The sequence below is a fragment of the Pristiophorus japonicus genome, chromosome 14 (assembly GCF_044704955.1).
Source record: "Pristiophorus japonicus isolate sPriJap1 chromosome 14, sPriJap1.hap1, whole genome shotgun sequence".
Taxonomy (NCBI): Eukaryota; Metazoa; Chordata; class Chondrichthyes; family Pristiophoridae; genus Pristiophorus; species Pristiophorus japonicus.
This window is the reverse complement of record NC_091990.1, coordinates 167051058-167078165: the sequence shown is the minus strand read 5'-3', so window position 1 is coordinate 167078165 and position 27108 is coordinate 167051058. Positions and strand designations below refer to the sequence as shown.

At 46.9% G+C, this 27108-nt stretch overlaps 1 protein-coding gene across 1 annotated transcript in view; it reads left to right on the top strand.

Annotated features, from left to right (window-relative positions):
* epx (eosinophil peroxidase) overlaps positions 1-27108 on the top strand; it is a 158668-nt gene that overhangs the window by 106986 nt on the left and 24574 nt on the right. Inside the window, exons 5-11 of the mRNA XM_070898665.1 lie at positions 623-755; positions 2715-2844; positions 2951-3157; positions 3959-4319; positions 9176-9336; positions 15928-16186; positions 16695-16865. Coding sequence (XP_070754766.1) covers positions 623-755; positions 2715-2844; positions 2951-3157; positions 3959-4319; positions 9176-9336; positions 15928-16186; positions 16695-16865 — 1422 coding nt within the window. The remainder of the gene's footprint in view (positions 1-622; positions 756-2714; positions 2845-2950; positions 3158-3958; positions 4320-9175; positions 9337-15927; positions 16187-16694; positions 16866-27108) is intronic.

Below are 27108 nucleotides of genomic sequence, written 5' to 3'. Positions count from 1 at the left end.
GGTGGGAAATTCGGTGACCTTTGTGCGACAGTGCTTTCCGTGTACCGCTGGGACAGGAGCGCCGCCGGGCAACAGTCGAAATAGCGTGTTCGCCAACAATTTGCCACTCTCTGCACCCCGTATTCTGTGCTCCGAATACCGACCGGGAAAAACCTACGGTGCAGCCCTGCCAGCAGCGGTAAGTGTGAAGACCTGTGAAAAGGTAAGTTGAAGTTTTTATTTTTTAATTCTTTTTTTCAGCGATTCGATAGATAAGTGTCTTAGAAATGTTTTTGTGAATTTTTTGTTTTTGTTTTTGCCAATTTATTTTTTGGAGTTTTCCGCCCTCCCCAGACCTCTCTCCCGGCGCTATCGGCCTCGGACTAAAAGTTGGCGAAATTCGCAGTTTGCGCCACGAATCCTCGTGCAATGCCGATTCTTACCGCTGCGCAAATTAAAGGTTGAATTTCCGGCCTGATAGCGGCAGTGAAGCGAAAACGGTAATTTTGGTGAACGAAATACCGTTTCCGCTGAGACACCGAATAACCAGGCCTTTAAAGGAAACTTGAAATGTCCCACTGTTTCCCTGATTGAGGTCAGATCCCACCACCTCTGATGGAGATGGTTTTTCTGTTCCTCGCAGATCTGCTCAGCGCCCTCGACCTTCAGACGCTGGCTGAGGCGACAGGCTGCACCACTCAGCTGCGGTCGGTGACGTGCTCCAGTTCCTGTCTCCTGAACAAGTATCGAACCATAACCGGCATCTGCAATAACAGGTACTGCACCCGCAGAAGGACAGTCCGCCAATCCATTGGTAGCTTCTTCTTAAATTGATAAACTCGGCCAAGACTGTGGCGCAGGACACCGCAGGGTTGAAGAGAGTAAGAGAGACGAAGAAGTCGTGATTTGGTGACACCGAGCTTAGATGTTAAACGCCTGGAAAGAGATGAGGAGCCTCTCCGTTTTGAGGGGGAGGGCTTATTTTCCAGGGAAAGCAGTAGCAAACATGAACTCCCTGCCTGGCTTATTTTAAGAAGGAAATGCATCAATAATTTTGCTTCCAAAGCGAGACATCGGCCCGTCATGCGCTGCCCTGTGTGCAGTATTGAGAGAGCCCTGCACTGTCAAGGGTAGTCCTTTGGGCGAGACGTGACACTAAGGCACTGTCTGCCTACTCAGGTGGGCATTAAAGAAATCCCATGGACCATTTTCCAAGAGGATTTCTCCCAGAAGTAAATCATTGGCTGTGAGGCACACTTTGGAACATTTTGAAAACTTGAAAGGGGTTATAAAAATGCAAGTTATTTCCTTCACAGCAACCGTGTGATTTAAGGAATTGGTGGAGCCATTGAAAGGTCCCGTAGGTGACAAGCTATCAGGTGGCCAAAGGATAGAGAAGGCGCTGAGCGAATTCTTCTTCTCTGTGCTTTTGAAGGAGGCCGAGCTGACCAGCACAGAAGTTGAATTTCCATACAGGGAGGATGAGGCACAGTGGCCGCATTATAAGAACACAAGAACTTAAGAAACAGGAGCAGGAGTAGGCCATACAGCCCCTCGAGTCTGCTCCACCATTCAATAAAATCATGGCTGATCCGATCATGGACTCAGCTCCACTTCCCCGCCCGCTCCCCATAACCCCTTATCCCCTTATCGGTTAAGAAACTGTCTTTTTCTGTCTTAAATTTATTCAATGTTCCAGCTTCCACAGCTCTTTGAGGCAGTGAATTCCATAGATTTACAATCCTCTGAGAGAAGAAATTTCTCCTCATCTCAGTTTTAAATGGGCGGCCCCTTATTCTAAGATTATGCCCTCTAGTTCTAGTCTTCCCCATCAATGGAAACACTCTCTCTGCATCCACCTTGTCAAGCCCCTCATAATCTTATATGTTTCAATAAGATTGTTATGTCTTTAGATGCTCTGATAATGATTCCACGAGACAATGTATTGCACTTGAACTGTTGTGACCTTAGTCCATTTAATATAACTCCAGAATGAGGGTCACACCTGGTGGCCTGCCTTTTATACTAGGCCAGGCATACCTGTACAGGTAACCTACAAGTCTCCCACTGCAGTGCCCTCTGGTGGCACACCTTAGTGACCATACAGCTGGTGTACAAGTTTCCCATAGTGGTGCCCTCTGGTGGCACATCATATGTAATAGTACAAGCAGTAACATGTCTGGATATAGATCACCTCTCATTCTTCGGAAATTGGAACAAGAAACAATTTTTGTGTGAACAGCTCTTAGCAGACCAGGGATGCCCACTGCGCCCATAGCTGCTTATCCTCTGAGAAGTTCTGTAACAACGCAGTCTCCTGAAAGTTGGCCATTTTCTTCACCTGCAGAACAGAGCACACGGTGCATTGAGTGTGCAGGCACTGATTCTCTGACATGTGTTCACTGCCAGCGGAGCCTTGCAGAATCTGGGCGGTAGTGTGGAGGTCAGGTCTGCTTTCTGCCGACCTGTGGTGTGACTTACTGACCCTACCGGCTGCTGAGATGTTAGAAATAACATAGCACAGCTCCCACCAAAGCTGAGATTTCACTCGATCTCTTGCAGTGTGCTGCCTAGCAAGGGCGTATAAGTGTGTCCCCATTAATAGACGTGTTACCATTTACCTTGCAGCTGTAGTTTGTTCCCAGGGATTGTTTGGAGACAGCATCATCCCCTGTTACAGTTCTCCAAATAGCTGCTCACCACAAATAAATGACAATTTAATCTGTTTTCTCCAGACAGCATTCTCGGTGGGGAGCAGCAAACGTCCCATACGTTCGATGGCTACCTCCGGAGTACGACGATGGGTTCTCACTTCCAAAGGGATGGATCGAGACCAAGAAATATAATGGGTTCCCCTTACCACTGGTATGTAGCGGGGCGCGCTGAGGTGAGGTGGGCATGTAGAGGTGATCGTGCTTTAACAGAAGTGAGAAAGCTTTTTGAGCTTAACGACTCTATTGGTTATTTCCAGGTCAGGACAGTGTCGACTGCAATCCTGTACACTGGCAACGCCAACATTTCTCTGGACAGCAGTTATGCTCACATTCTGGTGGAATGGGGGCAGTGGATTGACCATGACATGGACCTGACGCCACAGAGTGCCAGCACCTCTTCCTTTATCGACAGCAGCGACTGTTCATCATCGTGTCACAACAGAAGCCCGTGCTTCCCAATACAGGCAAGTCATCATCATCATAGGCGGTCCCTCGAACGAGGATGACTTGCTTCCACATATGTTTCAATGAAGGACCCGATGATCCAGTCCTGAACTCCAGTTAAGGGGGTGGAAGATGCCTATGCGTGGATTTTTTTAACGTGTGGTGACCGTTGCACACCAGCCACCACACGGGCTTGACAGAGCTAGGTCTTGGTCCAGTGGCAAGGGTTAACCAGGACGACTGGAGACCAGCTCTGCTGCACGGGCCTAGTGCGCACACATATCGCAGTGTGGGCTGGGCCCGTGCTGCCCCTGGGCCCTCACCTCTTCTGGGCCCCGTATTTTCATTTGCCGCACCTCCACCACAATCTCTCGCCGTACCTCCGTCACAAACATTCACCGCATCTCGCCACAAACAGTCGGCGCTCATCCGCTCCGACCTTCCCACTCCTCTGTACCTGGACCCCGCCGATGTTCCTGCCCATGCTCCAAAACGGCGACCAGGATTTTGATGTCCAGTTGCCCATCTCAAAATCGTTGCACACTTGGAGCAGCTGGCGCTGGAGGTTGATGTGGTACGTTGCTCCAGCTCTTTTATAGCCCAACCTGCGGAGCTGTTCTCTCACAGGTTGGGGGGCCACGATGTCCCAGTAGCTGCCCTGCGTCACTCATATTTTATTCAGAGTGACTCCTGCCAACGAACCGGAGCTATGCAATTGTGTCCCTTTTCCATTTTGCTTCCCTAATGTCCCTGAATCACGTTTGTACCGGTGCACATTTGAAGCGATATTTGAACTCTTGTCCATTGTCGGATATTTGCAGATCCCCGATGGTGACCCGCGTGCCTGTGGGAACGAGAGTTGCATGCCGTTCTTCCGCTCGGCACCGGCATGTGGGAGCGGCGAGTCTGGAATCTTCACCGGACAGCTCCGTCCCAGGGAGCAACTCAACAGCATCACGTCGTTCGTGGATGCCAGCATGGTCTACGGGAGCACCGACTCTCTGGCACGGAAACTGAGAAACCTCACCAATGACCTCGGGTACCTGGCGATTAACCAGGAGTACTCAGACAATGGTCTAGCCTACCTGCCCTTCATGAGCAAGAAGCTTCAAAACCCCTGCGCGCTGACCAGGGAGCAATCCCTGAGCACAAACAAGTCAGACATTGCATGTTTCCTGGCAGGTAAATCCACGACAGGGCACGAGTACCACAAACGTATCATTGTAATGTGAAAGGGAAAGGGACTAAAAGTAGAAGGCAAATGGCATGTTGGCCTTCATAACGAGAGGACAGGAGCAGGGAGGTCTTACTGCAGTTGTACAGGACCTTGGTGAGGCCACACCTTGAATATTGTGTACAGTTTTGGTCTCCTAATCTGAGGAAGGACATTCTTGCTATTGAGAGAGTGTAGCGAAGGTTCACCAGACTGATTCCCGGGATGGCAGGACTGACATATGAAGAAAGACTGGATTGACTAGGTTTATATTCACTGGAATTTAGAAGAATGAGAGGGGATCTCATAGAAACATAAAATTCTGACGGGATTGGACAGGTTCAATGCAGGAAGAATGTTCCCGATGTTGGGAAAGTCCAGAATCAGGAGTCACAGTCTAAGGATAAGGGGTAAGCCATTTAGGACCGAGATGAGGAGAAACTTCTTCACTCAGAGAATTGTGAACCTGTGGAATTCTCTACCACAGAAAGTTGTTGAGGGCAGTTTGTTAGATATATTCAAAAGTGAGTTAGATGTGGCCCTTATGGCTAAAGGAATCAAGGGGTATGGAGAGAAAGTAGGAATGGGATACTGAAGTTGAATGATCAGCCATGAACTCATTGAATGGTGGTGCAGGCCCGAAGGGCCAAATGGCCTACTCCTGCACCTATTTTCTATGTTTCTATGTTTCTAGAGATAGGCCGTTGTATTTGGAAGATATTTAGTAATACTGGGAGGAGAGGAGGACAGCAGGATTTTACAACACAAACGACTTGAATCTCCCTCACTGATGATACAAAGAATTCAAGATTGCTTTATGAAAGAAAATAGAGGCTTTATTGAGCAGAAATTCAAAATATGAGTATGTACAGAAATGGATAGTAAAGCATCGTGTAACCATAAAAGTTGGATCCAATGTTTTTTGCAGAAATGCCTTTCTGTGATTCTTTGCCCTATTCTCGTCCTTCATTCCTCAATTCTTGGCAGGTCCCCAGATCCCTTCTCAAGTTCCTTCCAAAATCACCTTTCTACCATCTCATGCCAACCTTCTTACAAGTTCCTTAAAAAGATACCTTGAAGGACCCATTCTTTGCCCTTTATTGTGTGATGTAACTACTCTGCTTCCTCCTGAACTACGTAACCTTTCTTGATCATTAGCCATCCAGGTGGCTCTTCTGTATCACCTCTTTCTTCAAGAATTTTGTTTTAATGCCATCCTCCTGATTCTTTGAGGTCTTTTCTTCCTTTGTTCTTTCAGTCCAGGGATTCAAAGGCAGCTCTTCCCTTAGCTGCATTGTCTCTCCCTGCGTTTCCAGATCCGCCAAGTGTCACTCATACGGAGTGACAGTTCCTCATTTTCAATACATTACTGACTTGGTGCCTTCACTCTGCAAATGTAAGCTACATCGTTGCTGTTGATTGTGGATGTATCTCTTAACTTTTGGCCAATGTTCACAGTTCTGTATTCTTTACATTGTTCCCATACATTTAAATGTGAGCTGAGCCGCTGTTGTTGATTATGAATGCATCTCTGAACTTGTGGCTAATGTTGACAGTTCTTTTGTCTAATTTTTATACACAAATTTGCAGCTTCATTTTCTCTCCTTCCTTTAACTCTTGCCTGGGTAGTGCTACCATTCCTGTGTCCTGGCTGCAGAGGCCCCACCTCTAAGTTTCTAGGTTAAGATTTTGATAGCTAACTATCGTACTAATTTGATGCCAAAATGCCATCTCCTGACCACAGAAGTACTGTTCATGCCCTTCTCGACTCCGATATATGCTGGGACATGTGATTTTACTTCCCATTGCTTTTAACAATCAACGAGTGGCCTTCCAATTCATAGGCCTTAGCCTGACCATTCCTAGTGCCCTGTATGGTCATCAGACTTCTGCACGGCAGGACATCCCTGCAGAGGAGGACAAAGGGTTTAATTAGGAGGGGGAAAATAGAGTACGAGAAAAAGCTTGCCGGGAACATAAAAACTGACTGCAAAAGCTTCAATAGATATGTGAAGAGAAAAAGATTAGCGAAGACAAACATAGGTCCCTTGCAGTCGGATTCAGGTGAATTTATAATGGGGAACAAAGAAATGGCAGACCAATTGAACAAATACTTCGGTCTGTCTTCACGAAGGAAGACACAAATAACCTTCCGGAAGTACGAGGGGACAGAGGGTCTAGTGAGAAGGAGGAACTGAAGGATATCCTTATTAGGCGGGAAATTGTGTTAGGGAAATTGATGGGATTGAACGCCGATAAATCCCCGGGCCCTGATAGTCTGCGTCCCAGAATACCAGAGTACTTAAGGAAGTGGCCCTAGAAATAGTGGATGCATTGGTGATCATTTTCCAACTGGCTGTGATCCCCCTCCCCCTCCCACAATGAAAGGTCTGCCAACACTTACAGTCTAGGCTCACATGTTAAGAATGGTCAGTTAAATGAGATTCCAGCATTCACCCATTCAACCATACCCAGCAAGCATCAGTGCCTTCTGGAAACAGGAGGAGGAGATTAGCATAAAAAGGATAGGGGTAGTGTGGGTGGGTGGGGGGGGGGTAATAAGGATGGGGGGTGGAAGCTAGCAGTTTACACTACAACACTATTACACGAGGCAAGGCTCAGGTCAGGCCTGAACGGATTGGAGAAGGAACTAGCTCTTTGTAAATTCCATAACTTCAACTTGCATCCCACTGTCAGAAATGAGCTCCCCTGCTTGAAGATAGCGGTGTGGAAATGCCCATGGTCTGACAAGGAACACAGGCCTAGAAATTTCGTTGCGCCCCATTTGGGACGATAGCTTTTGAAATCTCCAAGAAGTATTGCCAGGCAATAACCATTTTATGCTCCTGGGAAATTCAGCTTTAGCGCTCCAAGAGGGAAGTGGAACTCTAAATCAGGCGCTAACCACTTCAGTTCGGGCGCTAAAGTCCGAGCGCAGGGCGGTAGCAGCAGAGCGCTGAACAATGTGGAGTGCAGTGTTACCGGCATCAGAGGCTGCTACCCTCGCTTCAAGGGTAGGCCCAATGGTGTGGCACAACATTCTTCTGCTCAGTTGTGTGTGGCCAGGGAACCCGTGGGACTACCATTACAGCCTACTCACTCTCAGGGCCCAAGTTTCCACATGATTTGCGCCTGATTTTTAGGAGCAACGGGTGGAGAACGGACTATCTTAGATATCGCAATTCTCCACATTTTTTTTTCTGCAGTTCTAGTCAGGTAGAACAGTTCTACTTTGGAACAGAATTTTTTCTTCAAAAGGGGGCGTGTCCGGCCACTGACGCCTGATTTGAAAGTTTCCACAGTGAAAACGTACTCCAAACTAAGTTAGAATGGAGCAAGTGAAGATTTTTGTAGAACTGAAAAAACCTGTTCTACACATTAAAAAATCAGGCGCAGGTTACAAATTAGGCGTCCAGAACGAGGTGGGGGGGGGAGGGGAAGTCATTAAATTCTACAATAAATGCTTATTTATACTTCTACAAATATTATACAAATAAATCCAACCTGAATAAACATTTATAAGCAAAGAAAAGATTAAATAAACCATCTTCCTACCTGTGTGAAGGCACGGAGAATGCTGCAGTCAGCCTGAGGCGCCCGTTCTTTCCCGCGGGTGGGGGCGGGGGGAGAGGAGGCGCCCGTTCTTCCCGCGGGTGGGGGCGGGGGGAGAGGAGGCGCCCGTTCTTCCCGCGGGGAGAGAGGAGGCGCCCGTTCTTCCCGCGGGGGGGGAGGGGGGAAGGAGACAGTGAGAAGGCTGCAAGTGCTGATGTGCTGATGGCAATGTACTTTTATTTTTAAAATTTTCAAAAATTAAACAGCTACAAAGAACTGCAACAATGGCCGAGCGCCAATGTTTTTTTCACACTGAGCATGCGCGAATGCTCCAACGCGCACGCGCAGCGTTGCCGGCAGGAAAAAAACTAATTTAAATAGTACCCGCCCACTCCCACTTACAAAATCGGCGCGGGTGTAGGCTCCGCCCCCCCTGGGCGTCGCGCCAGGCAGACAAGGAGCTGCAGGGCACTCCAGAATCGCGAGTTTTTTTTTAGGCGCCGTTTTAGGCGCGAAAAACAGGCGCCCAGCTCGGAGGGGCGCCCGTTTTTTATCGTGTGGAAACTTGGGCCCACAGAGAGTGCGGGGCTGGGACATCATGCAGCGATGAGGCATCAAAAAACTTTCAGTGGGCACCAGACTGGTGCAAAGAATAAAGTTTGGCCCCAGCTAACCACCACTGCTTTTAATTATCGCTCCCCCAGCAGCCAGCCGAGGCGACAACGCTTCCTCTTCCTGCCGTTGTTGACGCCCGGCGATACAGCAGGGCGCGGTGGGTAATTTCACGTCCGGGGCAGTAACGGGGGCACTGCGCAATTGATGACATCACAATCTGCGAGGCGCTAGAGGCCGAGACAGTAAGTGTTAGCGCCAACCACCAGGGAATTTTGCGGGCCTCGCTGAATTGTCGCGCCCGGCCGCTAACCCCTTAGAGCCCCATTACCGCCCCCTCATGCACTAACGGGAGGTGCAAAGCAGTCACATTTCTCCCCCACAGAATTTGCAACTATAAATAACGCAAATTGTTTTACACTTTTTTGAAAGCTGTGTGTGAATATTAGCGTTGGGGAATTGAACACTTTGCATTTGAGGTGCAGAGCACCAAGCACACCCTGGCCAGGAGTAACCATAGCATATTTCAGTAACCTTTCAGGCCGGTTTCTATAGCAATCCCATCCACATTCTGCAGCAACAGAATAGCCACTCTGCAGCAAGCCTGCCCTTTTCTGCAATACATGAGAATTTCAACTTTTTATTTTCTTTTACTATGCAGGAGATTCCCGAGCAAACGAACATTTAGGGATGCAGGCACTACACACTATCTTCTTACGGGAGCACAACCGAATAGTGACAGAATTGCACCAGCTGAACCCACACTGGAGTGGAGAGACCCTGTACCAGGAGGCACGGAAAATCATGGGAGCTTACCACCAGGTAAGGAAGAGGATTGGAGTTGGCGAGATAGGTATCGAGAGATTTCTTTAACATTTTACTAAGCTCTCTATGGTCCATGCACCAATTCCGTCCAAGATTGTGGCTAGGTGACCTTCTTCAATGCTTACGTCTAAGCTGCTCTTGAGCCAGACCAGTAAGAGGTGCCTGAGAACTGACAATGACAAATACAACATATCTGTAGATAATGCTAAACACAAGACAGCTTTGCAAATCTGTTTTCCAAATGACTAACCACGGGTTTGTGCCAATGAATGGAGTTACGTGATTCACCACCTTATAAAAGTTGGGTAAAGCTAACTGAAACCTGTGGTTAGTCAGTTTGTAGTGTGAGCCGTGAGGAAGATGCTAGGAGGCTGCAGAGTGACTTGGACAGGTTAGGTGAGAGGGCAAATACATGGCAGATGCAGTATAATGTAGATAGATGTGAGGTTATCCACTTTGGTGGCAAAAACAGGAAGGCAGATTATTATCTGAATGGCGGCAGATTAGGAAAAGGGGAGGTGCAACGAGATCTGGGTGTCATGGTTCATCAGTCATTGAAAGTTGGCATACAGGTACAGCAGGCAGTGAAGAAGGCAAATGGCATGTTGGCCTTCATAGCGAGAGGATTTGAGTATAAGAGCAGGGAGGTCTTACTGCAGTTGTACAGGGCCTTAGTGAGGCCACACTTTAAATATTGTGTGCAGTTTTGGTCTCCTAATTTGAGGAAGGACATTCTTGCTATTGAGGGAGTGCAGCAAAGGTTCACCAGACTGATTCCCGGGATGGCAGGACTGACATATGAAGAAAGACTGGATCGACTAGGCTTATATTCACCAGAATTTAGAAGAATAAGCGGGAATCTCATAGAAACATATAAAATTCTGACAGGATTGGACAGGTTAGATGCAGGAAGAATGTTCCCGATATTGGGGAAGTCCAAAACCAGGGGTCATAGTCGAAGGATAAGGGGTAAGCCATTTAGGACCGAGATGAGGAGAAACTTCTTCACTCAGAGAGTTGTGAACCTGTGGAATTCTCTACCACAGAAAGTTGTTGAAGCCAGTTCGTTAGATATATTCAAAAGGGAGTTAGATGTGGCCCTTACGGCTAAAGGGATCAAGGGGTAGGGAGAGAAAGCAGGAATGGGGTACTGAAGTTGCATGATCAGCCATGATCATATTGAATGGTGGTGCAGGCTCGAAGGGCCGAATGGCCTACTCCTGCACCTATTTTCTATGTTTCTATGAAACAAAATAACAACGCTTACATTTACGTAATGTCTGTCATAACATTCTGTTCCAGAAGCATAATTTCCAACTATCTGTGGTTTTGGGGTGGGGAGGGACATATGCATCCCAATGGAGAGCAGCTCCTTTCAGTGAGCCTGAGCGGGGTTCCCGCCACACGTCCGATGAAGTTACGGCAGTGGGGAGCAGCTCCTGGGAAACTCTCAGCCATTGCTCCTTAAACTAAGATGGTTACAGATAATTTTTTTACCAGAAAAATCATAATGTAGTGGATTTCGTCACAGTTAACCAAGAAATATTCAAAACTAGGAAGTCACACAGGCAATGATTGCGACTACCATAAGAAAGCAAAAGTGGTTCCAGAAACATTTGATAGGGGCCCAGGGGCAGCACGGGCCAGCCCACACTGCGATATGTGTGCGCACTAGGTCCGTGCAGCAGAGCTGGTCTCCAGTCGTCTTGGTTAACCCTTGCCACTGGACCAAGACCTAGCTCTGTCAAGCCCGTGTGGTGGCTGGTGTGCAACGGTCACCCCACGTTAAAAAAATCCACACACAGGCATCTTCCACCCTTCAGGATGTAGTTTGGGATCTGGAATATTAGGTCTTTCATCGAAACACCTGTGAACTCATCCCTTTTTTAGAGTGGAAGCAAGTCATCCTCGCTTCGAGGGACTGCCTATGATGATGATGATGATCATAAGGGTCTGTGAACACTCCTTTGCACAAACTTGTTCTCCGATGACATGTTGCAAAGTGTTTCACTCAAAACGTGCGGAAAAAAATGATATATGTTTGATTATTCAGTAGGATTGAACACAATAAATGAGTGAATGGAGCTGCACAATAAATAATTACCCATCAACCAGGCTCCAGAGCTTCCTTGTCTTGACTTTCAAAGCTTCCGATGGTTAACAGGATGCCTCTGCTGTTAAGAATCATGTTTTTAATTGCCAATATTCCCTGGAGTTGCCTTTTTAATCAACCTGGCTCTTGGCACGAATACAAAAGTTGAGCTTACGTGGAAGTTGCATTTGAGGCACTGCAGATAAAAGGCGATTGATCGTGTCTGCACCTTTTCCCTGCAACTGCGAAAACTGTACATCCGGAATATAATTATTTCACTCAGTTGTGACCACGTTTAGCTTGTAAAACAAGTAGAGTAATAGGAACTGGAACAGAAATGCAATTGATTTTCTGATGGGCCAAAGTGTCTATTAAAGTGGTTAGTTGCTATTGATAAAAGTCATCAAGGCCTGTCATTGGCAAATTAAGAAAACCTCCCTCTTAAACAGTTAGAGCCATCTATAAATTCATGACATGTATTTAACCTTCGCAGAAATCCGGACTAATAACAAACAGCGCTGGAGAGGAATGTTTTCTGGGCCTTCAGCAATCTCTGATCTTAACTGTTACCACACAGCTACATGCCCGACTCAAGTGTAGTCTACTTTCAAATCCAAACATCACCAAGGGATCTCAGTGATTTTTCCATCATGCAATGTACACCACTAATTGTTTTACATACAGTTTATAACTGTTGAAATGAGTCCACATTTCATAGGTGTATTTTTTACAATCTGCAAGGCACATTTTGTCATGCAGAATATTGTGTCTGTAAGCACTCCAGTAATGACTCCACGAGGCAAGGTATTGTGCTTGAACTGTGGTGACCTTAGTCCATTTATTGCAGTTCCTGAGTGAGGGTACAATATGGTGAGCTCCTTTTTATACCTGGTTACCTGTCGTGTACAGGTGACCCCTAGGTCTCCACCAGTTGCACCCTCTGGTGGTACAGGCATAGTGTATACAGTGTGAAGATACATCCAGTAGTCTTATGTAACTGTACATTGAGTGTACAGGGAGTATACTTATATTATACATACACAACACAGAATCTGCGATAAATGTACAATAAATGCATGATAAATGTGTTATTTTTCAGATCCCTCATTTGGACAGCTTCTGCTTTTTTCTCTCCCAGTTTTCTCCGTGCCCTCTGGGCTGTAGGTCAACTGCCTTCTGTTACTTGTGTACTATCCCACTCCGCCTTGTGCTGAGCTGTCTCCGGGAGATTCATCGAGGTTTTTTTGTGGTTCATTGAATTTTCTAATTTAACAAGCTCAAGGGTCAGAAGAATAGGACTACACAACCACAAGGTGGTAAGGATGCACAATTGGGCTAAATTTCAACAGGAGGAAAAAAAATCCAGAAATGTATATGGAAATGAGGAATCATCATCATCATCATAGGCTGTCCCTCGGAATCGAGGAAGACTTGCTTCCACTCTAAAAATGAGTCCTTAGGTGGCTGAACAGTCCAATATGAGAACCACAGTCCCTGTCACAGGTGGGACAGATAGTCGTTGAGGGAAAGGGTGGGTGGGACTGGTTTGCCACACGCTCCTTCTGCTGCCTGCGCTTGGTTTCTGCATGCTCTCGGCGACGAGACTCGAGATGCTCAGTGCCCTCCCGGATGCACTTCCTCCACTTAGGAGCGGGTCTTTGGCCGGGGACTCCCAGGTGTCGATGGGGATGTTGCACTTTATCAGGGAGGCTTTCAGGGTGTCCCTGTAACGTTTCCTCTGCCCACCTTTGGCTCGCTTGCCTTGAATGAGTTCCGAGTAGAGCGCTTGCTTTGGGAGTCTCGTGTCTGGCATGAAACGAGGAAGCACAGCAAATGAATAGAAAAGGGAGGCAAGGGAAAGAATCACAGTTAAGGGAAATTACATTTTTTTAAGAATAGTTTGACTGTCACGAGCTTTCCCCTTTAAGCAAATATTCTTTAACTGCCAATATTGTGAGAAACTTATTTCATATTTCTGAAATTATACATTCCCCAACACTAATACAACAGTTGTACTTTAAGAATCCTCAGGGTAGAATTTCTGAATGGATTGATAATTGGCTCAAGGGTGGAAACCAACAGGTTCTGGTTAGAGGAGTCATGTAGAGTGCGGAAAGGTATTGAGTGAGGTGCGCAGGCCTCAGTGTTGGGACCACCACGGCTTCTAATTTACATCAATTACTTCAATCACAAACTCAGTGCAAAGTCGTCAAATTTGCAGACAATACCAAATTAGGAAGGGTCATGTAATCAAAAGAGACAGCCCAGAAACGACATCAATAAAATATATGAATCAGAGAATCACAGAACGGTTACAGCCCAGAAAGAGGCCATTCGGCCCTTCGAGCCCGTGTCGACTCTCTGCAAGAGCTCTTCAGCCAGTCCCACTCCCCCACCCTTTCCCCGGAGCCCTGCAATTATTTTCCTTCAGGTACTTATCCAATTCCCTTTTGAAAGCCGCGATTGAATCTGCCTCCACCACCCTCTCAGGCAGCGCATTCCAGATCCTAACCACTTGCTGCGTAAAAATTATTTTCCTTATGTCGCCTTTGGTTCTTCTGTCAATCACCTTAACTCTGTGTCCTCTGCTTCTCGACCCTTCCACCAATGGGAACAGTTTCTCTCTATCTACTCTGTCCAGACCCCTCATGATTTTGAATCTTTGGAATTCTCTGCCCCAGAGAGTTGTGGAGGCTGGGTCTTTGCATATCTTTAAGGTGACGATAGACAGATTTTTGAATGATAAGGGAGTCAAGGGTTATGGGGAGCGGGCAGGGAAGTGGAGTTGAGGCCAAGATCAGATCAGCCATGATCGTATTAAATGGCAGAGCAGGCTCGAGGGGCCAAATGACCGACTCCTGCTCCTATTTCTTATGTTATGTTCTTATGAACACCTCTGTCAAATCTCCTTTCAACCTTCTCTGAACAACCCCAGCTTCTCCAGTCTATCCACATAACTGAAGTCCCTCATCCCTGCAATCATTCTTGTAAATCTTTTCTGCACCCTCTCTAAGGCCTTCACATCCTTTCTAAAGTGCGGGGCCCAGAATTGGACACAATACTCCAACTGTGGCCGAACCAGTGATTTATACAGGTTCATCATGACTTCATCATAACTCAGTGAGCCAAACAATGGCAGATAAAATGAAATGCAAATAAATGTAATATACTGCACATCGGGAGGAACAAGTGACGTGCGTGTTCTATAAATGGTGTTGAAATAGCAAAGGATGAAGTTGAAAGAGATCTAAGAGTCTTAATAGGTCTGACACTCTCGCCCTGAACTAGAAAATTTTGTTCACTTTGCATTCAATTTCCATCTTCCCTCACCTTCACATGGTCCATCTCCAACTCTTCCCTTCCCTTTCTGACTTCTCTGTCTCCATTTCTGGGAATAGGCTATTGACAGATTACATTTCCTCCTACCTCGCATTCTGTAAGGGAGGTCTTGCTGCAGTTGTACAGGGCCTTGGTGAGGCCACACCTTGAATATTGTGTACAGTTTTGGTCTCCTAATCTGAGGAAGGACGTTCTTGCTATTGAGGGAGTGCAGCGAAGGTTCACCAGACTGATTCCTGGGATGGCAGGACAGACATATGAAGAAAGACTGGATCGACTAGGCTTATATTCACTGGAATTTAGAAGAATGAGAGGGGATCTCATAGAAACATATAAAATTCTGATGGGATTGGACAGGTTAGATGCAGGAAGAATGTTCCCGATACTGGGGAAGTCCAGAACCAGGGGTCACAGTCTAAGGATAAGGGGTAAGCCATTTAGGACCGAGATGAGGAGAAACTTCTTCACTCAGAGAATTGTGAACCTGTGGAATTTTCTACCGCAGAGAGTTGTTGAGGCCAGTTCGTTAGATATATTCAAAGGGGAGTTAGATGTGGCCCTTACGGCGAAAGGGATCAAGGGGTATGGAGAGAAAGCAGGAATGGGGTACTGAAGTTGCATAATCAGCCATGATCATATTGAATGGTGGTGCAGGCTCGAAGGGCCAAATGGCTTACACTCCTGCACCTATTTTCTATGTTTCTATGACTCCAATCCATTCCCCCAGTTTCTCCGCCTCCATCGCCACCTTCTAATGACAGCAATCCAGTCGCCCCCCCCCCCCCGCAGACCCCCCACCCCGCTCCTCGAAGCCGTCACACTTCTGGAATGGCTCATGCTGCTTCCTGCAGGGGTTGGCTCCATGTATCGCCCCTACCTGAGGCTGGTGTTCTCTCCCGGGTCGGGGTTGCCCGATATCAAGGTCAGATATAACAAAGATCTTGGGCAGTGCAAATGGAGTTGGAGAAATAAAGATTTGAGGATACAAGCAGAGATCCAGATCATTATAAATGATTAGTGCCAGCAGAGATTGACATCAGCTCAAATTCAGTCTATCAAGAAGCCATTCTGTTTTCAGCATACATATACTTTAGTGCTGGTAAATGGTTTGAGGAGAAAGAGATGTGACGAGAACTTCCCTTTTCCTCTCCAAACAGATTATAAACTGGAAGGACTACGTACCTAAAATCCTTGGACCAGATGCCACAAAGAAGCATCTGCCTCCGTACGGTGGCTACGACGAAACAGTTGACCCGTGGATTTCTAACGTATTTGCCACAGCAGCGTTCCGTTTTGCTCACGTTACCATTCACCCGGTACTGTTCCGACTGGATGAGAATTACAGAGAGAACACAGCCTACCCCAGCATCTCCCTGCACAAGTCGTTCTTCTCTCCCTGGAGAATTGTAGAAGAAGGTAAGAATGTGCTGCCCATTTCGAGGTACGCACTGTCACAATGACTTTATCTCTCATGGGGGCAAGAGGGAAATCCATCAACGTTAGTTTTATCACTTACCCCTCCTCTTCCTGCTCTTTGCTCCAACTACCATGTTACATCTGTAAGCCGGCAGAGTGAGTGTCAGTAGCCTAGCTCAATCCTCTCTCCATTCACAATTCAAACCTATACTTTCCAACAAGGCTCATTAGATGGCGATCGGCACCGAGAAGATTGGCTGATTTTCCCCCTCCTTGACCCAGAGGCATTGAAGCCTGCTATAACACCTATTTCAGCCAAGATCTTCCTATTCAGAATAGAACAGGGATTGAACCTGCGGCCTTCCTGGTCTGTATCGGGTCTTGTGTAAAACGGGAGGCCCATCCACTGCCGCCTGTTTTTCCGCCCAGCAGTGTAAGTGAAAATTCCTGTTTCAGTGTCACTCACGTTCCCCCGCACTCTAACCCAGGTTATTGTGTTGTGCTGCAGGAGGAATTGATCCCATCGTCCGAGGAATTATACTAAACGCTGCCAAGCTTCAAACACCAACACAGATGATGCCCGAAGAGCTGACGGAAAAGTTGTTTCAGCCTAAGGGATCCTTAGCATTGGATCTGGCAGCACTGAACCTTCAGCGAGGGAGGGACCACGGGCTACCGAGTGAGTATCGGCACGCAAACCGGATACACAGAGGGCAGAGGCAAGGCCGTCACTCTCCAATGACATTGCAAAGCAGCATCAATGTTTATCTAGCATTCTCATTTATTTTGGTATATTAGGTGCTGGGCTGTATGATCCTAAATGTCCAAAATTGATATCTTAGGCCATTGTAAATATGATAAAGGCTTGAGTTGGAAGTTCAAGCTTGGAGCTGCATCAGTCTTTAAGATGATCTGTATCTATATCGGTGATTGATAGGGAGAATCGCCCTTCTCTCTTAACAAGCCCAGATTCAACAGACGGAGACCTTGGATAAGATTCAACGATCTTTCATTCAAGCACGTGTAGGGGGAGCATCTCACGTCTCAGCCACCAAGCTGTTGAGATTACACCTTAATTATCCAGGTTTTGGCACATGAGTGTCCACGTGGACAGACTTTAACAGTGACATGATTGGTTGTACCAAGGCATGATCAAATACCCAATTGTTCCCTTCTTCCAGGCATCACTCACCTTATATGGTTAGTTCCTCTTTGGATTTTCTTCACTGCTCCCTTGAGCCCGAGGTCAACGAGTGGTCATCTCATGACTCGATTGTGTTTTATGCGTACGTGTGATTTTAAGCGTACCTTTTGATTAGCCAGCTCAGTGCCTTCACAATAGCCAAATAACATCCTGGATAATTAATCTTGCACTTAAAGTGATCAATGTGCAGTTAATGAAATTATATTTGTCCTAGGGGTAGTGTTTGCTAGTGCTGTTGGGGAGGGGTTAAACTAATATGGCAGGGGGATGGGAACCTATGCAGGGAGACAGAGAGAAGTAGAATGGGAGCAGAAGCAAAAGGTAGACAGAAGAAAAGTAAAAGTGGAGGGCAGAGAAACCCAAGGCAAAAAGCAAAAAGGGCCACATTACAGCAAAATCCTAAAGGGCCAAAGGGTGTTAAAAAGACAAGCCTGAAGGCTCTGTGCCTCAATGCGAGGATTATTCGGAATAAGGTGGACGAATTAACTGAGCAGATAGCAGTTAACGGATATGATGTAATTGGCATCACGGAGACATAGCTCCAGGGTGACCAAGGCTGGGAACTCAACATCCAGAGGTATTCAACATTTAGGAAGGATAGACAGAAAGGAAAAGGAGGTGGGGTGATGTTGCTGGTTAAAGAAGAAATTAATGCAATAGTAAGGAAAGACATTAGCTTGAATGATGTGGAATCTGTCTGGGCGGAGCTACGGAATACCAAAGGTCAGAAACCGTTAGTGGGAGTTGTGTACAGACCACCAAACAGTAGTAATGAGGATGGATGCGTGCGATAAAGGTACAACAGTTATCATGGGCGACTTTAATCACATATTGACTGCGATAACTGTAGTGTATGGAGAAAGAGTCAGACTGAACACTATGAGCTCAAAGTAAAATGTGATCTTAGTCCTTTATTGCAGGTCTCCAGAGTGCCTCTCCAACCTGTGAAGCACTCTTAAGTACCTGTGCTCCCAAGAGATTATGAGATCCCTTGGGACTCCGGGAAATGAGCCCTCTGGTGGCTGTACAGAGTAAATACAAGTCCACATATATAACAACATTCCCCCCCCAAAGTCAATAGTGTAACTATTTACAATGTGAGTCGGTCTGGGGCCCTTCTTGCCCTGGTTGATCGTCTCGGTGTGAAAGCTGGTGTTGTTGAGTCATTTGTTGGGCCCTCGCTGGGCTGCTGTGGATGATGGGTTCTGCTTTGTGGTCGACCGTGGTGCCGGTTGCCACTGGTGTGTATGTTAGGGGATCAAAAAAGGTAGGGTCCAAGGTGGGTTGCTCAGGGTAGTCCGTGAATCTGAGTTTGATTTGGTCCAAGTGTTTCCGGTGAATGAGTCCATTTGAAAGTTTGATCCGAAACACCCTACGCCCCTCTTTGGCCACGACAGTGCCGGGAAGCCACTTGGGATCCCAGTGAGTGAGTGGGGTCTTGTGCGGTAGCTAAACATGACTCGGGATAGGCGTGTCTGCAGTGAGCTTTCAGTTACCCTCTTCAAGCCTTGCTTGATGGTTTGCACTGCTCTCTCTGCCTGACCATTGGACGCTGGTTTAAACGGGGCAGATGAGACATATTTGATCCCGTTAAATTCTTTGAACTCAGCACTGGTAAAACATGGCCCGTTGTCGCTCACCAGGGCATCAGGTAAGCCATGTGTGGCAAACATGGCCCGCAGGCTTTCAGTAGTGGCAGCGGACGTGCTAGCCGACATTATCTCACATTCAATCCACTTGGAGTACGCGTCTACAACCACAAGGAACATTTTACCTAAGAACGGGCCTGCATAGTCTACGTGTACCCTAGACCATGGTTTGGAGGGCCAAGACCATAAACTTAGCAGCGCCTCCTTGGGTACATTGCTTAACTGCGAGCATGTATTACATCTGTGAATGCAGGACTCTAAGTCCGCATCGATGCCGGGCCACCACACATGGGATCTGGCTATCGCTTTCATCATTACGATGCCTAGGTGGGTACTGTGGAGGTCATTGATGAAGGTGTCTCTGCCCTTCTTGGGGACCACTACTCGATTGCCCCACAGAAGACAGTCTACCTGTATAGACATTTCATCTTTGCGCCACTGGAAAGGCTTTATCTCTTCCTGCATTTCCACTGGGACACTGGACCAGCTCCCGTGAAGCACACAGCTTTTGACTAGAGATAATAAGGGGTCCTGGCTTGTCCAGGTTTTGATCTGCCGGGCAGTGACGGGTGATTGCTCACTCTCAAATGCTTCCATAACCATGGCTAGATCTGCAGGCTACACCATTTCCACCCCCATGGTGGGCAATGGCAGCCTACTGAGAGCATCGGCGCAGTTTTCTGTGCCTGGCCTGTGGCGGATGGAGTAGTTATATGCGGACAACGTGAGCGCCCATCTCTGAATGCAGGCCAATGCGTTGATATTTATCCCTTTATTCTCGGAAAACAGGGATATAAGTGGCTTATGGTCAGTTTCCGATTCGAATTTTAGCCCAAACAGGTATTGATGCATTTTCTTTACCCCATAGACACACACTAACACTTCTTTTTCAATCATGCTGTAGGCTCACTCGGCCTTAGACAAACTCCTGGATGCATAAGCAACCGGTTGCAGTTTCCCAAAATCATTAGCTTGTTGCAATACACACCCGACGACGCATCACATGCTAGTACCGAACGCTTACATGGGTCATATAACACAAGCAATTTGTTTGAGCATAACAATTTTCTCGCTTTTGCAAAGGCATTTCCTTGGCTTTTGCCCCAAACCCATTCACCCCCTTTTCGTAGTAAGTGGTTCTAGCAGGGTGCTGAGACCTGGTAAGAAGTTACCAAAGTAGTTCAAGAGTCCCAGGAACGACCGCAGCTCCGTCACGTTCTGTGGCCTCGGTGCGTTCTCGATTGCCTCCGTCTTCGCGTTGGTGGGCCTGATGCCATCCGCCGCAATCCTCCTTCTCAAGAACTCGACTTCAGGCGTCAGGAAAACGCACTTCGAGCATTTTAACATGAGCCCCACGCGGTTGAGCCGACTGGAACCTCCTCCAGGTTCTGCAGATGCTCGACTGTGTTCCGACCTGTGACCAAGATGTCGTCCTGGAAGACCACGGTGTGCGGGACTGACTTTAGTAAACTTTCCATGTTTCTCTGGAATATCGCCGCCACTGATCGGATTCCAAACGGGCATCTGTTATAAACAAAAAGACCTTTGTGCGTGTTGATGCAGGTGAGGGCCTTCGATGATTCCTCCAGTTCCTGCGTCATGTAGAGTGAGGTCAGATACAGCTTCGTGAACGTCTTTCCTCCCACCAGCGTTGCAAAGAGGTCGTCGGCTTTTGGAAGTGGGTATTGGTCCTGCAGGGAGAAACGGTTGATAGTTACTTTGTAATTGCCACAGATTCTGACGGTGTCGTCTCCCTTGAGGACTGGGACAATAGGACAAGCCCACTCGCTGAACTCGATCGGTGAGACGATGCCCTCTCTTTGTAGCCAGTCGAGCTCGATTTCCACCCTTTCTCTCATCATGTGCAGTACCGCTCTCGCCTTGTGATGGATGGGTCGCGCCCCCAGAATTAGGTGGATCTGCACTTTTGCTTCTTGAAATTTCCCGATGCCTGGTTCGAACAGCGAAGGAAATTTCTTTAAGACCTGTGCACACGAAGTGTCATTAACGGACGATAGCGCTCGGATGTTGTCCCAGTTCCAGCGTATCTTTCCCAGACAGCTCCTGCCAAGCAGCGTGGGACCATTGCTTGGCACCGTTCCATCGTAGGAGACCTTTACGGTAGCACTGCCGATTACAGGAATCAGTTATTTCGTGTAAGTTCTTAGTTTCGTGCAAATTGGATTTAAGACTGGCCTTGAGGCCTTGTTGCACCACAACCTTTCGAAAGTCTTTTTGCCCATGATGGACTGGCTCGTGCCCGTGTCCAGCTCCATTGACACCGAGAGTCCATTTAGTTCAACCTTTAGCATTATCGGAGGACAATTCGTGGTGAATGTGTGCACCCCATGTACCTCTGCCTCCTCTATCAGAAGTTCTGTTTCATTGTGATCCTCTGTGGATCTGTCCTCCTCTGCAAAGTGGTGATTTGCAGGTTTAACAGGCCTAGCAGCTCGCCTGCACACTCGTTGGAGGTGTCCCATTGTTCCACAGCCCTTGCAAATGTATCCTTTGAATCGGCATGAATGCAAACGATGATCACCTCCGCAGCGCCAACAAGATGTTAATGGCCTTGCGTTCATCAGCCTTGATGGTGACTCTGAGACATTTGCGGACGTGTAGCTGCAGGTATGTATGACCTGCCCTGTCCGTTACGATTTGAAAACAACATCACTTTGTCCACAGCACTTGTGTGCTGAGAGATTTGCTTAGCATTGTCACTGGTAGCAATGAACGCCTGGGCTATCGCTATGGTCTTACTCAAGGCTGGGGTCTCTACAGTCAAAAGTTTGCGAAGTATGGTTTTGTGGCCAGTCTCTGAGCATGTGTTCTAAATGTCCTTCAAATTCGCAATGTCCTGCAAGGCATCAAAGCTCGGCAACATAACTCGCCACTTCCTGGCCTTCAGATCTTTTGTAGATGTAGAACCGGTACCTCGCCATCAGAACGCTTTCCTTCGGGTTCAAATGCTCTCGGACCAGTCTGCACAAATCGTCGTACGATTTCTCAATGGGTTTCGCTGGAGTGATTCTTCAGGAGGCCATACATTGGGGTGCCCCACAGACAGTGAGGAGGATCGCTTTATGTTTGGGACTCAGGGGAATGAGCCCTCTGGTGGCTGTACAGAGCATATACAAGTCCAGATACATAACACTAATCAAATTGGTAGCTTGAGTGTATTCGGGATGGTTTTCTAGACCAATATGTCGAGGAACCAACTAGAGGGCTGGCCATCCTAGACTGGGTGATGTGTAATGAGAAAGGACTAATTAACAATCTTGTTGTGTGAGGCCCCTTGGGGAAGAGTGACCATAATATGGTAGAATTCTTTATTAAGATGTAGAGTGACACAGTTAATTTAGAGACTAGGGTCCTGAACTTGGGGAAAGGTAACTTCGATGGTATGCGGCGTGAATTGGCTAGAATAGACTGGCGAGTGATACTTAAAGGGTAGACGGTGGATAGGCAATGGCAAACATTTAAAGATCACATGGATGAACTTCAACAATTGTACATCCCTGTCTGGAGTAAAAATAAAACGGGGAAGGTGGCTCAACCGTGGCTAACAGGGGAAATTAAGGATAGTGTTAAATCCAAGGAAAAAGCTTATAAAGTGGCCAGAAAAAGCAGCAAACCGGAGGATTGGGAGAATTTTGGAATACAGCAGAGGAGGACAAAGGGTATGAGAGGGGGAAAATAGAGTATGAGAGGAAGCTTGCTGGGAACATAAAAACTGACTGCAAAAGCTTCTATAGATATGCGAAGAGAAAAAGATTAGTGAAGACAAACGTAGGTCCCTTGCAGTCAGATTCAGGTGAATTTATAATGGGGAACAAAGAAATGGCGGACCAGTTAAACAAATACTTTGGTTCTGTTTTCACAAAGGAAGACACAACCTTCCAAAAATACTAGGGGACCGAGGGTTTGTGAGAAGGAGGAACTGAAGAATATCCTTATTAGGCGGGAAATTGTGTTAGGGAAATTGATGGGATTGAAGGCCGATAAATCCCGGGGGCCTGATAGTCTGCATCCCAGAGTACTTAAGGAAGTGGCCCTAGAAATAGTGGATGCATTGGTCATCATTTTCCAACAGTCTATCGACTCTGGATCAGTTCCTATGGACTGGAGGGTAACGAATGTAACACCACTGTTTAAAAAAGGAGGGAGAGAGAAAATGGGTAGTTAGCCTGACATCAGTAGTGGGGAAAATGTTGGAATCAATTATTAAAGAAGAAATAGCAGCGCATTTGGAAAGCAATGACAGGATCGGGCCAAGTCAGCATGGATTTATGAAAGGGAAATCATGCTTGACAAATCTTCTGGAATTTTTTGAGGATGTAACTAGTAGAGTGGACAAGGGAGAACCAGTGGATGTGGACTTTCAAAAGGCTTTTGACAAGGTCCCAAACAAGAGATTGGTGTGCAAAATCAAAGCGCATGGTCTTGGGGGTAATGTACTGACGTGGATAGAGAACTGGTTGGCAGACAGGAAGCAGAGAGTCGGGATAAACGGGTTCTTTTCAGAATGGCAGGCAGTGACTAGTGGAATGCCACAGGGCTCAGTGCTGGGACCCCAGCTCTTTACAATATACATTAATGATTTAGATGAAGGAATTGAGTGCAATATCTCCAAGTTTGCAGATGACACTAAACTGGGTGACGGTGTGAGCTGTGAGGAGGACGCTAAAAGGCTGCAGGGTGACTTGGACAGGTTAGGTGAGTGGGCAAATGCATGGCAGATGCAGTATAATGTGGATAAATGTGAGGTTATCCACTTTGGGGCAAAAACACGAAGGCAGAATATTATTTGAATGGCGGCAGATTAGGAAAGGGGGAGGTGCAACGAGATCTGGGTGTCATGGTTCATCAGTCATTGAAAATTGGCATACAGGTACAGCAGGCGGTGAAGAAGGCAAATGGTATGTTGGCCTTCATAGCTAGGGGATTTGAGTATAGGAGCAGGGAGGTCTTACTGCAGTTGTACAGGGCCTTAGTGAGGCCTCACCAGGAATATTGTGTTCAGTTTTCGTCTCCTAATCTGAGGAAGGACGTTCTTGCTATTGAGGGAGTGCAGCGAAGGTTCACCAGACTGATTCCCGGGATGGCGGGACTGACATATGAATAAAGACTGGATCAACTGGGCCTTTATACACTGGAGTTTAGAAGAATGAGAGGGGATCTCATAGAAACTTATAAGATTCCGACGGGACTCGACAGGTTAGATGCGGGAAGAATGTTACCGATGATGGGAAAGTCCAGAACCAGGGACCACAGTCTTAGGATCAGGGATAGGCCATTTAGGACTGAGATGAGGAGAAACTTCTTCACTCAGAGAGTTGTTAACCTGTGGAATTCCCTACCACAGAGTGTTATTGATGCCAGTTCATTGGATATATTCAAGAGTGAGTTAGATATGGCCCTTAAGGCTAAAGGGATCAAGGGGTATGGAGAGAAAGCAGGAAAGGGGTACTGAGAGAATGATCAGCCATGATCTTATTGAATGGTGGTGCAGGCTCGAAGGGCCGAATGGCCTACTCCTGCACATATTTTCTATGTTTCTATGTTTCCCCTCCCCTCTGATGTCCTCCTATTCTCGCCTAAAAATTGTGACTTGTGCTTGGATACTGTTCCATGCGAACCAGAAGCCCTCTGGTACTTCGCTAAAGTGACCACTCTTCATTCATGGGTCTTGGGAAGGTACCGAGGAGCAATCCTGGTGAAGCCTGATCCTGTTCTAACCCAGAAATCACCTACATGTACCTCCCAGCAGTTGCTGCAAAGCAATCACATGCTTTCCCCTTGTCTCGCTTAGAAACACTGACTGGGCCAATGCAACAGCTCACTACAGCTCCAGATGAGATGAGCTCATTTAATAGGGACCAGGGATCAAACCTGAAATCTGAATACCGAGCAGGTCTCTGTTATTTGAAAAATAGATGCACACATACCAAGTGTCCGCCTTTTACAGAGACAATCAACAGGGACAGTCAGTGTTTTAGATTCAGGGGCTGCTTATCCAGAGTTGCAGGTTAAAATCAGTAGAGATTCAAGCTTCTCGTGCTCCAATGAGCAACCACAGTTCAGTTGTAATGCAAATGTACCACAGTTTCACGGGACTCCCATGCTTGAAGTCAAGGCTTGAGATTTCCTATGGTAATGAGGTGTCATGCTATGGCTATAAACACGGATCAACAAGTGCAGACATTGACGACGAGATCCAACACCGCCTCCAGTGCGTCAGCGCAGTTTTCGGCCACCTGAGGAAAAGAGCGTTTGAAGACCAGGCCCTCAAATCTGCCACCAAGCTCATGGTCTACAGGGCTGTAGTAATACCCACCCTCATGTATGGCTCAGAAACATGGACCATGTACAGTAGACACCTCAAGTCGCTGGAGAAATACCACCAACAATGTCTCCGCAAGATCTACAAATCCCCTGGGAGAACAAACGCACCAACGTTAGCGTCCTCGACCAGGCCAACATCCCCAGTATCGAAGCACTGACCACACTTGATCAGCTCCGCTGGGCAGGCCACATTGTCCGCATGCCAGACACGAGACTCCCAAAGCAAGCGCTCTACTCGGAACTCCTTCACTGCAAATGAGCCAAAGGCGGGCAGAGGAAATGTTACAGGGACATCCTCAAAGCCTCCCTGATGAAGTGCAACATCCCCACTGACACCTGGGAGTCCCTGGTCAAAGACCGCCCTAAGTGGAGGAAGTGCATCTGGGAGGGCGCTGAGCACCTCGAGTCTCATCGCCGAGAGCATGCAGGAATCAAGCGCAGGCAGCGGAAAGAGCGTGCGGCAAACTAGTCCCACCTTTCCCTCAACGACTGTCTGTCCCACCTGTGACAGGGATTGTGGTTCTCGTATTGGACTGTTCAGCCACCTAAGGAGTCATTTTAAGAGTGGAAGCAAGTCTTCCTCGATTCCGAGGGACTGCCTATGATAAACGCGGATCCAAAAAATGTAGGGGCTCACTGTATGAGAGTCACAGGCAGAGGCCTATATCCCATCACTCAGTTTGTTGTGATAGTTTGGAGAGTGATCCTCATGTAGCTCATTGGTTGGGATTGCAGCCCTCAACAGAAAGTTACAGTTTAGCAATGGTTTAATGTATGATTGTGTCTCCCAACACCCAAAGCTCCTTGCTTATATTTTTCCTCAGCTCTGTCATCAATTACTACTTTCCCATGGTTTCTAAATCCAACGTGGTTGCTAAAGCAGAAGCCAATTTCACTACTTTTACCACTTTAGCTTTTTGGAGTTTTGCCCATTTACCTTGGCAGGCGGCAGGTTGGAGGTGGGGTTGGTCTTGTGCACGTAGCAGGAACAAGTTGTTCCACGCCGGCGAGGGAGGAAATCGAAAACAGAGTCAGTCTCAGCTGTTCTTCTTTGAGGCTTTAATAGCAGCACTTCAAGTGGACAAGGCCATTAAAAAATCCAATGGAATACTAGGTTTTATAGCAAGAAGGATAGAATATAAAAATCAAGCTGTAATGATGAATCTATTTAAAACCTAAGTAAGACTACAGTTGGAGTGCTATGTAAGTTTGGGCTATACAGTTAGGAAGCAATAGAGAGGATATAGCACAGATTCAGTAGGGTGCTGCCTGGTATAAGGACATACAAATATGAAGATAGAAAATTGGGACTGTTTTTGTGAGAACAGGTGAGATTATGGGGTTATTTGATAGCTGACTTTAAAATCATGAAGGGATGGGACAGAGTAGATATGAATGTTTCCAAATATTGAGCTGTCTAGAACGAGGGGACATAGATACAAGATTAAATGTCTGAAATCGAGGACAGAGAGCAGGAGAAAACTTTTTTTTTTTACACAGAATATTGTGAGGTTGTGGAATGCCACACCAGAGTTACATAAAAACATAAGAAATAGGAACAGGAGTAGGCCATACGGCCCCTCGAGCCTGCTCCGCCATATAATACGATCATGGCTGATCTGATCATGGACTCAGCTCCACTTTCCCGCCCGCTCCCCATAACCCCTTATCCCCTTATCATTTAAGAAACTGTCTATTTCTGTATTAAATTTATTCAATGTCCC